Source organism: Chenopodium album, chromosome 17, assembly GCF_948465745.1.
Source record: "Chenopodium album chromosome 17, dcCheAlbu1.1, whole genome shotgun sequence".
Lineage (NCBI taxonomy): Eukaryota > Viridiplantae > Streptophyta > Magnoliopsida > Caryophyllales > Amaranthaceae > Chenopodium > Chenopodium album.
In genome coordinates, this window is record NC_137850.1 from 48,006,855 (window position 1) to 48,019,701 (window position 12,847).

Genomic DNA, 12,847 nt, shown 5'->3' on the forward strand with positions numbered 1-12,847 from the left:
TATATGAAACAAGTTTCGGTCATTAGCAGTTTAGTCGTAAAAATTGGACGTGACAAAGAAATATGGACAAATAGAGATAGATTAGGTTGAGTGGTTATCCATTTCATCCTTGGAAGACTCTACACAGTGCTTATGGCTTTTGGCTATGTGAATCAGATTCATTGATGATTGTCATTTTCTTTTTTTAAGAGGAGTATCCTTCTTGTTATTGTCAATTTTATCTAGTATACTGCTTACATTTGTTATATTCTACAAAAAAGAACTTATCCCATTTACATCCTAGGAAACCTTTTTTCTAAAGCATTATATCTTTATAGTAAGTCTTGTCAATCCATCCAAGTAATCTCAAAGATCATATTTCTATTATATTGTTTCATGTATAAAAAATAATGTAACTATCATATTAGGTCATACAACTGCAATAGCATAATCATTGTGAAATGGTCATTGATTTGTATTTGTTTGGAGGACTTTCCTACAAAATGACTTTGAGCAGTCTTATCTCATTGTCATATATGAGTACTTCCTAATTGAAATGTAAGAAGGGTGAATCAGATCTCATTGTTTGGGCTAGATTACTCTCACAAGCTTCTAGCCCAAACCCTCACACTTCCATGGGATCTCCAAGTCAAGGTTTCGAGTTTTGGATAAATGTATCACACTCACCCAATCATCCACACCTCGCATTTTATGTAGCTTATTATCACGGGACAAACGCAAATAGGTGGCGCCTGAATCCTCGAGGCTTGATGTAGGCCAACCTTCTCCATATGCGTAACAAACTAATAAGTCAAGGAAACCACACGAGATGACATTAACCTGCACCATAAATACATGCATCAGTAAGACACAAATAAAAGGAGGTTGTCTCATATGGGACTCATTGTGTGAAGGCATCGGGAAAACTATTAGCACGTGACATTATGCTTAACAAAACTTATCTAAATGTTGTTTTATGTCAATGATTAATGCTTGAACTAGTAACTTTTATATTTTGTATTAGACAAATTTAAATCAACAGTTCAATCACTTGAAAACTGTCAATAATTCGACCCTCAACCAATATGAACAATCCATTTAACAAATCCAAATATACCACTCAACCAAATAAAACAATCACTATCTAATCAAATTGACCCAATTCGACCCATATCCAATCTAACAATCTTTAACAAATCCAAATACTACGGCACTACATATAATGACCAACAAAAGTTCAAAACAATGAGATCACTACATTGTCAACCCTAAAACATAGAATCTCCACCATAAAATTTGGTGGTAGTCTAAATTACCCTTTTGAAATTCCACATCCACGTGTCTCATCCTCAGACACTTTCGTGTCAAAACACTTCTCTTTCTCTCTCTTCCTCTGTTCAGCGTTTCACAATCAAATCACCCACATTCATAGTATTATAAAAGCAGGTCGTAAGTAAGAGCACGAGGATTAGCTGAGAGTTTCGCCAAAAAAAAAAAATCACAAGTTACACTCTCTAAAGTTAGCTCTTCATTAAAAAAGTTTGCAAATTGGGCAATTAATTGACCAAAATTTAAAAAACTAAATTCTGGGTTTTTCTGGGATTTCTTAAAAATTTTGTGGGTGTGAATTAATTTTTAAAAAGGAGAAAGAAAAATAAAAATTGATCGACCAATGGAAGGAAAGAAAAAGGTGTTGGAAGGAGGACAGGTAATGGACGGTTCAGATATAATGGAGTTGGTTGAAAATAAGGAGGTGTTTAGTAAATATGTGGATCACAAGTTCAAAGAACTTGATGTTGATAATGATGGTAAGTTATCTGTGAAAGAACTTCAACCTGCTGTTGCTGATATTGGTGTTGCTCTTGGTCTTCCTCCTAAAGGCTCTTCTTCTGACTCTGATCACATCTATTCCGAGGTCAGTTCGTCTTTTCTACCTTTCGAGTACATCTTAATATGTTATCATAGATTATATAAATCGATCCTGAGCTTTAACTATTGTTATGTTATGTTATATTAACTGGTCTGGCCGTCAGGCTAACACATGTATACGTGTATGTTAATAATGTTATAACCGTATGATGAGTAAGTTACAAAGGATGGTTTTATAATTGTCGTTATTAGGTGTACGTCTAGTATCTAATTTGTACTTGTGTTGTGTTCTTATCCATTTTTATGCAACAGAGGTTATATGGAGATCCAATACCAAAGAAGTGAACCATTAGGAAATGACCCAAATGGGTGTGAATGTGTGATGCTCATTCTGCCCACAAATAATCTTCGTGTATTTCTTATTGGATGTCCACAAAAAAAAATTTCTAAGTTGTCGATATGTTATTTGTGGACAGAAGGAGTATGTTAGACCATCTCCAATGGTGAGACTTGAGAGAATATTTTTAGGAGAGAGAGTATTTTTTACAATGTTTACCAATAAGTTGGTATCTAAACTTAGCAATCCCAAAAGAAAGTTGCTAGTTGGTATAGTTGGGTTATGTTATCAATTCTAGTTTATTGCCTTCGGACTATGTAGAGGAATGGTGAAAAACGTGGGATATTATTTCACACTAGTGAATTATTAGATAGGATAAAGATTGTCTATTGTACAATTGAAGCTCACAAATTCTTCAATGTGGACAAATTTTTTGGTCCCACAGTGTAGTAAAACTAAGTGGTTTTGAAGAATTGAAAAAGATTGTAAAAAAAAGAATTGAAAAAGAGGGGCCATAAGTTTTCCTTTTTATTGCTTGGTATGTGAAAAAATCCAATTTTGAATAGTTAAGGTAGTTTAATTAGTTACTTCTTGATAAGATGCTGAAAATTGGTTGAAAAAAATCTGTTTGAGTTCTTTTTTTCAGATAATTAGATGCTAAAGTCTTTAAGAGTTTCTACACCTATATGTCAATTTTTGTGCATCGTCGTGGTCTCGTGGACCCAATAGGAAAAGTAATTTGAAGGATGATTGTCTAGAAATTGCACTAGAGATTTGGATTTGAAAATGGTGCAACAAAATCAATTGTCGGTGCCTTTTTAGCTAACAAAGTTTGAAAACCATATGAGTATATGACCGATTTTGAGCGGTCTCATCATGCATCCAAAAAGGATACAGACGAGGGTCTACACGGTGGGCAGGACCCTGTAGGGTGTCTACAGCCCATGTTTATCATGGTTTTCATCACATTGCCTGTTTTAGAGAGGTTTTAAGAAAATTGCAAAATATATAGGGATTGTACTATTGTGCGATTGTGTCATTTGTTTCTTCTTCGTGTCTTCCTCTCAAGTGACTAGGGACTTTTATCTATGTGTTTCTACTAGGAAGTTATATTTCTCTGGTGGTAGCTGGTGTGGGCAATTTAGCATTTTAGCAGCAACATTTTAACATATTTGGAGGCGTAGTTGTTACTTAGTTCATCAAGGAAAACCGTATTTAAGAATGGCTCCAGCTAGATCATTCTACCAGGTACCGGACTTTGACATTAGGAAAATCATTTTAAGAATGGCTTTAGCTGGATCATTCTACCAAGTACCAACTCATAGTTAATTCATAGCACTTATTATAGATTTTGACTATATGATTACTGATTAAGGTGAAGTTTCATTTTCTAATAAGTAAAGTAAAAATTAAAAGTACAAGTTAAGTTCTTGAAATAATTCTCAAGGAGCTCTGAACCTTGTGCCAAGAGGGGGATAGTATTATTGTGATCGATGAGGTTGGTTGACTCTAGTTATTGACAGAAAGGGATGAAGTTGATTGAGCAAAAAAGTATAAAATTGAATTTTTTTTTTTTATAAATTTTTTTTTTCTTTTTTTTTTTTTTTTTTTGTTGACAGCATTGCTTAATTGTTAAAAAAGGTCTGCATAATTGTTTAAACCTTAGCTTTGTAGATTGATAGTTGCTTAATACATATTAAATGGCAAAAAAAGACAGAAAAGTGACCGGCCTTAATATCCTGCTCTTTCTTTTGATCTTTTGGAGTCTCTTTCTGAAAGTAACTGCTATATTGGCTAAAGAAATTACCACAAATACTATTTTTCTGTGGTTTTGAATAAATCGGAAATTGATGATCCTTTGAGCTTTGAAGCTTAATTTCGTACTAGTATATTTCTTGTTACTGTCAGTTTCCAATTTATGCTTCAAGAAGCATGATTCTGCTACTTGATTGAATCAAAAAATTTAATGCAGAAGATCGCAAATCATAGTTACTTAGCTTCCTCTAGAAATATTGTAGGCTCCTACTCAACATGTCATGAACATTTCTCCAGCCTGCTAGACCTTTCTCTTAATAGAAGAAGTCTCTAGTAAACTTGATGCTCAAAAGAATCTTATGTTTGTTTATGCAGAAAATTATAGACTAAGTAGTTAGATAACCGCGAATAGTGGCAGACCATCCTACCAAATGATCCCTATAATGATCTAATTTATTTTTAATGAGTTCAATATAATATCCTGCAGACCAGCCAAAAAGTGGGCCGCCAGAAGCTTTTTTATGTAGATAAGAAAAAGAGCATTTTTTATATCATACCCACATCACCTTTTCAGCACTAAGTTTCCCAGAATTTGGGATTGTGGGAATAGGGAAGGAAAAGTTTGAAGGGGTTTGGCTCTACCTTATGTAGGTAATAAGGTAAATCATAAGCTGCACAAGAAACCCAACTCGATCCTGTCCCTAATAGTTACTGAAATTTCCCAAGCTGATTATTTCTAACTTATAATGTATGATCTATCGTAGTATATTGATTTACAAGAGACCTAAATAGGATCGGTCTCTCAATCTGTCATGACCGAATTGTATACCTCATCACCCAAATATGATTAGATCCAAACAACCGATTTGACACCTCTATTATGTGATTAGAAGAGTGGTCCAGTGTTTATCATAGTTATTTTAGGCAACTTGCTAGTGCTTATGTAATGATTAAGACTTCAAGCAAATAGCGCATGAGGCATTTGAAACTATCCTGCTTTGGCCGAAAGTGCTCTTTGGAGTGGGGACCTCCAAGAGAGTTGGTAGTCAATTATAACTGGTTGAAGAGGCAAGCTAACCTTTTGGATCACAATTTTTATGAGGATCTTTATTAACCTCATAGTTTAGGCAATAGATATGGACAAGGACCACAATTTAGGAAAATATATTAAGATAAGTACACCTAAAGTTATGAAGTATACCAATAGGATGGTTTGGTCGGTTTGGGAAATGTCTCTATCTGCCAATTGAAACTGCAGATCATATAGAGCTCCAAAAAATGGCAGGTCTGTGAGCTGTTTGGGTTAAAAGAGGTCAACAACTAACATATTAGTTGTAAGATTCACGATTTTAAAGGATGGTGAAAGGTATATTAAGGTACAAATCATCTGATAGTTCAAAGATGTTAAAAATGAGGAATTTATTAACCATGTAATCCATTACTTGTTTGATGGCAAAGAGGGTGGCTTGTATTGAGTGTTTGGGGAACTAAAACATACAAATAGCACTAGATACAGATAATGATGCTGTAATAATTTATTCATTTCTGGTGGCTATTATAGGTTCTGAATGAATTCGCTCATGGTAAAGAGGAGAAAGTAAGCAAGAGTGAGTTTAAAGAAGTTCTCTCAGACATCCTTATAGGCATGGCTGCTGGATTAAAACGGGATCCCATTGTCATCCTCCGCATTGATGGTGAAGAACTTCATGAATATATAAGTAGTCCTGCTTTTGAGACAGATATGGTGTTAATTTTTTCTGAGACTGCAACTCCAAATGCAACTATGTGTGATCAAATTGTCAAAGCTTTGCAAAAGCTTGGTGTTGATCAGGGGTTGCCCCCTATTTCAGATTCTTGGGTAATATACTATTTTCCCTTACTCCTCGTCTTATCAATTATTTCAAGTGCATCATTGACTATACTCTTACGGTCATGTGTGATTTTGTAGGTTATGAGCAATATTGTGGAACCAGCTTTGGAGTTGTGTACTCAGGACTGTAGTAACGATCAGCAATTAATATCATCTCAGGAGATTTTCCTGGAGGAACTCAAGAAAGTACTTGAAAAAATAGTTGAGCGTCTTAGAGAGCAACCTGTGATTGTTGCACACACTGAGAACACCTATGATGGAAGTGCCATCAAGACTCTTTTAGCTAATAAGTTTGAAACAGACAAGGTAAATCCGCCATCTTGTGACTTGTCAGTTATCACACATATGACATATCAAACCTCATACTTAACATACTGGCTAGATAACATCTCTTACAGCATTACTCAGACTCTTGTGACTTATTACACATGTCAAACCTCATACCTTTGTTGGATCCTTGGTATCCGATAGCTGAGTCTGACGCTCTGCCACAAACCTGTCAAATATTTGTTCCCGGGTCCATGAACATAGTTAAAAATCTTAGAATCATTGTGGAAAATTTTGGCTTCAGAAACTAATGTTATTGTTTGTGGATGATATAACTAGGTACTGAATGCTGTGCTGGAAGATATACCTAGAGATAAGAATGGAAGATTGTCGAAGGAGTATCTTCGCTTGGCATTAGATTCATTGGCCCCGTCTGCTGGTTTGCCTCCCTATGGTGCTATTGCTGAGGTATATCTAAGCTCTTTTGAAGTTATGCTAGTTATGTCTCTGTAATCTTTAAAGTTTTAATACTTAAGTTGTTAAGTGTAGACAAAATTGTTATGGAAGCTGTCTCTCTGTCTTTCATTATGTTTATGTAATACTTAACTGTTGTTAGTCACAGCTGACATAGTTAAAAATACTATGAACAGATGGACAAGGTTACTGATGAAGTGTTTAAGATGGTAGATGCTGATGACGGGAAGCTAGTAAAAGAAGAAGATTTCAAGAAGCTCTTGCTGGAGATCTTAGGGAGTATGATGTTACAATTAGAAGGTAACCCTGTATCGGTTTCAACTAACTCGGTTGTTCATGAACCCCTTGCCGATCCTACTTCATTTTTGCAGACGGCCTCATGATCTTATCCCACATCACTGATATTGCATATAAAAAATAAATGAAAGCTTATATCCTAATGTGTCTTAAATCACTTATGTATTGGAAGCAATTTCAGTTCATGGTGTTAGTAAATCTTGTGTTGTTCGGCTTCCTATATATGTTTTGTATTTCCATGTAGCTATTGTAATACAGTAATGTATCCCTGGTACTGGGAAGGGTTACTTTGCATAGTGTTATCTGCTTGAGAAATGTTTATCAATCCATTTGTTACGCCTCGTTCACGCCAATGTCCTTGATGATCATGACAGTGTATATGCCAATGTCCTTGAGGACCATGACAGTGTAAAACTGTAAAATGGTAGGTAATTCTTCATTTACTAGCTTTTTTATGCAAAGAAATTTCTTCATTATGTAAAAGTTGAAATGCTAAGTTATTAGGCAAAGCAATCCATGTTGATATAGTTATATGGAGAGCTTATAAGATGTACAGTATAGGGAACATATGATGTCAAATGATGCAGCGACAATCCTACAATTGCAAATCTATATGAAATGCTAAGCTATTATGTGCTCTTAGATATATGAAATAAAATTTAACTTTTAAAAGATAAAGCATCTAATAATTTTCAAATCATCATGTTACAAATCTTGTTTAAAAAACAAACATTACAAAACTGTTTGCTTTCTCATTATATAATTTATTTATCAACAACATCTTAGTATTTAATACAAATTTGCATATGCTTGATACAATATATGCCAAATACAAATATTAGGCTTAATCTTTAGCTATCCTTGCTTTGAAATGCTCAAGTGGAAGAACCATACTATATAGATAAAATGCAAAGCAAGCTAGTATAGGCCCAACCCAAAAAACCCAATGATCATTCCAAAGATGGCCCCCTCTCACAACTGCAGGCCCAATACACCTTGCTGGGTTGATAACTGCTCCAGTGTAGCCCTTCTTGGTTGTCACTGTGGTGGACAGGTACATAGTCAGCCCAACCACGACACCGGTGATCGAGCACATCACAAGTTGGCCCAAGGCCTTCGCCCGTTGTTGGTCAAAGGCCATCCACACCGAGAATAGGAAAATGAAAGTGTATATTATCTCGGCCCATAGGCCTTGTGCTGTCTCGATACCAACTGTGGTGAGGCCTTCTGGCCCGGGGGTGGCCACCGCGAGTGTACACCCCCCTAACAAGTAGCTATTTGTTATAGAGCCTTTAACCATTGCCTGAAGTGCCCATGCGCCGAGTATAGACCCTATACATTGGGCTGTAAGATAGATCATGGCTCGCGATAAGGATATGAGGCCCATAAAGGCCGCAGAGATGGTGATCGTTGGGTTGCTGTGGCCCCCGGAGATGGGGTGTGTAGCAAGGCGAAGAAATGCTACAATAAGAGCAACAAAACAAGCAAATACAATGTTGGGTGTTTCATGACTTATCTTAGAGGATATGAAAATTGTATCTAACATGAATACTAAAATGGCTGTGCTTAGGAGTTCTGCCACAGATGCTCTCCATACCTGAAATTGGTCACACTTTATAGTTGTTAGCATTAAGCCATTAAGCCACTAATATAGATGAATATACCAAAGTACCAAAAACAGTTAGATTCAAGCTTCATTTAATTTGCTACATGTGACAACCATTACGAGTATTCAATTTATGATTAGCGCCGTCAGGGTGAACTTTGAACCTTGAAATTAGAAGCCATTTTGATATTTTTGAATTCCAAATTATACGATAATATTTTTGAAAAGGATTTCACAATGGAGGTTCCTCTTAAACTTGATTTCACATTATGTAGGAACGCAAAATTAATTTACATTACAAAAGCAATTCACACATTAGACCTTTAGAACGAGCGGTGAGAATACCTGTGATGAGAAAATTTCTTCGTAGCCTATCCAGTGAAGGAATTTCGCAGTCCTCCCAACACTTTTATCCTCCGTGGTTTCCTCCTTTTTGTACCTGAAATATATTTTATAAATATTAGTGACACATACAAATTCAAAGTAGAAGGGATCAAATTATAAATGAGAATCGATTCCAAGATCTTTTGAAATCGAGAGGAGATTTCTAACCACTTGAGCTATCCCTCACTCTCATTATAAATGATCAATATAGTTGCATATGTTACTATCAAGCTAAGCTTCGTGTACCTTTTGAATCCAAAAAAGAAAAAAAAATTAAAAAAAATGATAAAGAATAGTAAATTACCAGGGAGTTGAAACCTTTGAAGGGGGAGTAGCTGAAACTGGAAGAATTCTATTATTTTGAAATTCATTATCTCTATCAACAACAATACTATCAACCATTATTGGAGCAACCAAATATATATTAAAAAAACTACGTACAAGTATATGTAGAAGCTGCCTTTTGTTCTATGATGATATGCTTTTTTTTATGTAGAGGATTTGTTCTATGGTCTATTACTACAACTATTTGTTACATTTAGACTTGTATATATAGGGCTTCCTATACCCCACTTACTGATATAAAGATATTAATATTATTCTCTTGTTTGATATTTTTTTTCTTCTTAATTTAAATTGAAAATGACAGAGATAAATTAATAAAAAAAAACGTTTAATATAGTAGTTATAATTAATAAAAATAACTTTTTATGGTATAAATAATAAGAAAATACAAGTTTATCTCTTTCATTATTTAAGGATGTCTACATAATTAAGACATTAGTTCTTCACTTAAACATTATTTTTTTAGGATAAAATTGTACTCGTAATTTTTATTTTGGTAGATAAGATAAATTGTGCTATTAGTTTGAAAAATTTTACATGTCAACCCAATCTTAATTAGCGGATTAGACACTTTGAGAATAGTGTTGTATAATTGTATTGTAAGGACCTTGGAATTTATAACAATGAGCTTTTTTTTAAAATAAATAAATAAATAAATGGTGTGAATAACATATATAGGGTATCCTTTGTTAGTTATTGTCCCTTTTCAAGTTTATATATGGATAATGAGTTACGTAAACCTTATATGAGTGCTTCGAATTCACAATTGGATTTTCAAGACAATGACTAGCTAAGAAGATCTCAATTATTGTTATTAGCCATTGCCCTTGGGCACTGGTTAATGATGCATTTAATTGAGATATTTGGTGTGTTGTACTTATATGATACTTCCATATCATGATATAAGATATTATATACTTTTATATACAAAGTAACTATTAACAAATAACAATACGTAAGTTTTAAGAATCACCAATCGTCAATGTGTAACCTCAAATTTGTGAGTAGTGTTTAGAAAAAAATGTATATATCATGAAATAGAAAGAGTAATAATTATACAAAAAAAACTTATGTAATCTTCATGTTGTGTTTAATTTATGTTATTATTTGAACTATGTATTGTTTAAAGTAGATTTTTTATTATTTTTTTTTTTGGTAAGAAAAAGGACCCTAGTGAGCTAGCACCTGTCACAAGTTAGTTAGCCCAACTATGCATGTCACCACTTGAGAGTGTATATATTCATCAAATAATATTTCTATTTAATTAATTATTTAATCAACACGCTAAACTACGTAGATGATGATTTTTTTTTTCTATTTTTTTCAATGTTATCCATGCATGAACAAAATAGGATACTATTACTTGACATCTTTTCATGTCTTAGACAAATCAAAATGAAGACTTAATTGGTCAAGTAGTAATTCATTTTCAAAAGTGGGGTAATATAGATCGAACATTTTCCTGCTACAAAACTTAGGGTTCAGGACTTAAGGCTATATACCAACAATATTTTGGCAAACAAAAATAATGCAATAAATAGATGTCTTCTCATAAATCTCTTTCCTTTATCCAATTATTAATTGTACATATTGCATGCACGAAGGGCAAGCTATATCGTCCACAATGACAAATTCTTTGTGTGATGGAAATTACTTTGCAAATTCTTTAACATTATTCATATTTATGACAAAAAAAAAAAAAAAAAAAAAAAAAAAAAAAAAAAAAGAGAGAGAGAGAGAGACTAGTGTGTTCTAGGAATGACTCGTGGAAATGGTTCGACATCATGACAATAATTTTGTGAAAACATTACAAAGGACAAAAATAGATCGAATTGAAGTATCATACATTCATACTAAAATGAAACCTGGCTAGTGTAATATTATGCAATTGTAAGGTTTTTGATTCTACATGCGGTGATTGCGGTCGACCAGATAGGCCCGAACCAAAATTGATCTCTATTAGGTGGCAAGTGTTTGCAAGCTAGGGGTACCCAAGTTGGATAATCTGGATTTGATTTGAATGTCTAATATTTTGAATTAGATATCTAGTTCATCTTACTTCGTAAATAATGATCCATTTCAATAATTTAGTCCATCCACTTTAGACGAAAAAAAAATAAATATTGAAAATGAAACCTAACTAGGGAAGTATGCAATTGTGAGGTTTTTTATTCTACATATAGTGATTGTGGTCGACTGGCTAACCCTTATGGCCTTATTCAATATTGATCATTAGTAGTCATCCAAGTGGCAAGTGATGGCAAGCTACAGTAGTTCAAGTTGTATAATTTGGATCTAATTTGAATGTCCAGTATTTGAGTAGGATTCTTGGATACCTAGTTCATCTAACTTCATAATTGATTTAGTTCAACATTTTGGTTCATTCCTAACTAGATTATTAGTACTATATAAGATATGATTTACATTTTACGATACAATTTTATTTTTTGTTTTGCCCATTATTGCTGTAGGTACTAATTAAACTAGTATGTAAAACTATTTCAATTATATGCATATGAGTAAATATAGAGTATCTAACTTTTTGTCCTTAATATATTGGGATATCGAGTCTAACCAAAAAGTTAAATGTTTCATAATTCGTAGTAGACTTACTACACAAAGAACTATTCCTTTTATCAATAAATTTAATGTAGAATTTTATGTAGAATTTTCAATGTTGGAAGGTACAATAATAGGTTTTAGTGCTTTACCCCTCTCTTACACTAAAAAAAAAATGTTTAATGCACTAAAAAGTTCTCTATATCTTTTAAATCAATGTTAGATTTAGAAAGGCAAAAAAAAAAAAAGTGTAAAAATAAAATCAATCGAAGAGTGTTTTTAAAAAAAAAAAAAATCAATAGAAGAGTTTATGGGCCCAATTCCTAGCATCAAGTCATTGGACCAAAGATTTGGGCTGCCCAATTTCATTATTGGGCTAGCACTAGCTACAAAACCTACCTTTCGTTGTAACAGAAAGCCCTGTTAGGCTGTTTGTTACTACACAGTACACAATTCACACTAGGTCACTACTCACTAGGTCCTATCACTCCTGTGAGGCTATGACCTTAAAAAATATGGTGGTAAGAAAAATGGGTGATTAATGATACACATCAAGTGATCAAGGTGATTAACATGGTATTTTCTCACTTGCCACACCTTCTCTTTCACACAAAATTGGTCCTACTCAAATCAATTGACTTATCTTAATGTGCACTTTGTATTAAAAATATTACATATTAATACAAGTACAATACATTTTATTTTATTTTATTTATTTTTTTTTTTTTTAAGGAGAAGATGTCTTGGCAAATCTAAATCTAATCTCCCATAACCTTCAGGTCAACCTAGTTTGAGTTTGTGCTTTAGCATACAATTTAATAAAACACAAGTAAAATGCAAACCTATTTACGTACGGTCTCTATATCCCCCCCTTTTTTTTATTGCTTCGTAAAACCATGTTCATTATGTTTAGAAATAAAACAAAATTATGCAAATGGGTTTATGAGTAAGATTGTAGATTTTTATTTTTTATTTTTTTTTTTGGAGTAAGATTGTAGATAAGAGAGATAGAAAGAGTAATAAGTACGAAAAGTTACCATATAAGTAGTGCGTTTCTGGTGCGGTTGGCCGCACCATGCGGTAGGGTGCCAAATTAGCAAATGAC

At 33.6% G+C, this 12,847-nt stretch overlaps 2 protein-coding genes across 2 annotated transcripts; one reads left to right on the forward strand and one right to left on the reverse strand.

Moving 5' to 3' along the window:
* The first annotated feature begins 1,332 nt into the window (after positions 1–1,332).
* LOC145590013 (uncharacterized) lies at positions 1,333–7,192 on the forward strand. Its single transcript, XM_081646741.1, has 5 exons — positions 1,333–1,894; positions 5,502–5,798; positions 5,889–6,116; positions 6,417–6,545; positions 6,728–7,192. The coding sequence occupies exons 1-5, from the start codon at positions 1,652–1,654 to the stop codon at positions 6,932–6,934; spliced, it is 1,104 nt and encodes a 367-aa protein (XP_081502867.1). The 5' UTR covers positions 1,333–1,651; the 3' UTR covers positions 6,935–7,192.
* A 265-nt stretch (positions 7,193–7,457) lies between these two features.
* LOC145590014 (uncharacterized) lies at positions 7,458–9,347 on the reverse strand. Its single transcript, XM_081646742.1, has 3 exons — positions 9,143–9,347; positions 8,800–8,893; positions 7,458–8,445 (listed from the first exon to the last, which is right to left on the reverse strand). The coding sequence occupies exons 1-3, from the start codon at positions 9,238–9,240 to the stop codon at positions 7,693–7,695; spliced, it is 945 nt and encodes a 314-aa protein (XP_081502868.1). The 5' UTR covers positions 9,241–9,347; the 3' UTR covers positions 7,458–7,692.
* Positions 9,348–12,847: the final 3,500 nt, after the last annotated feature.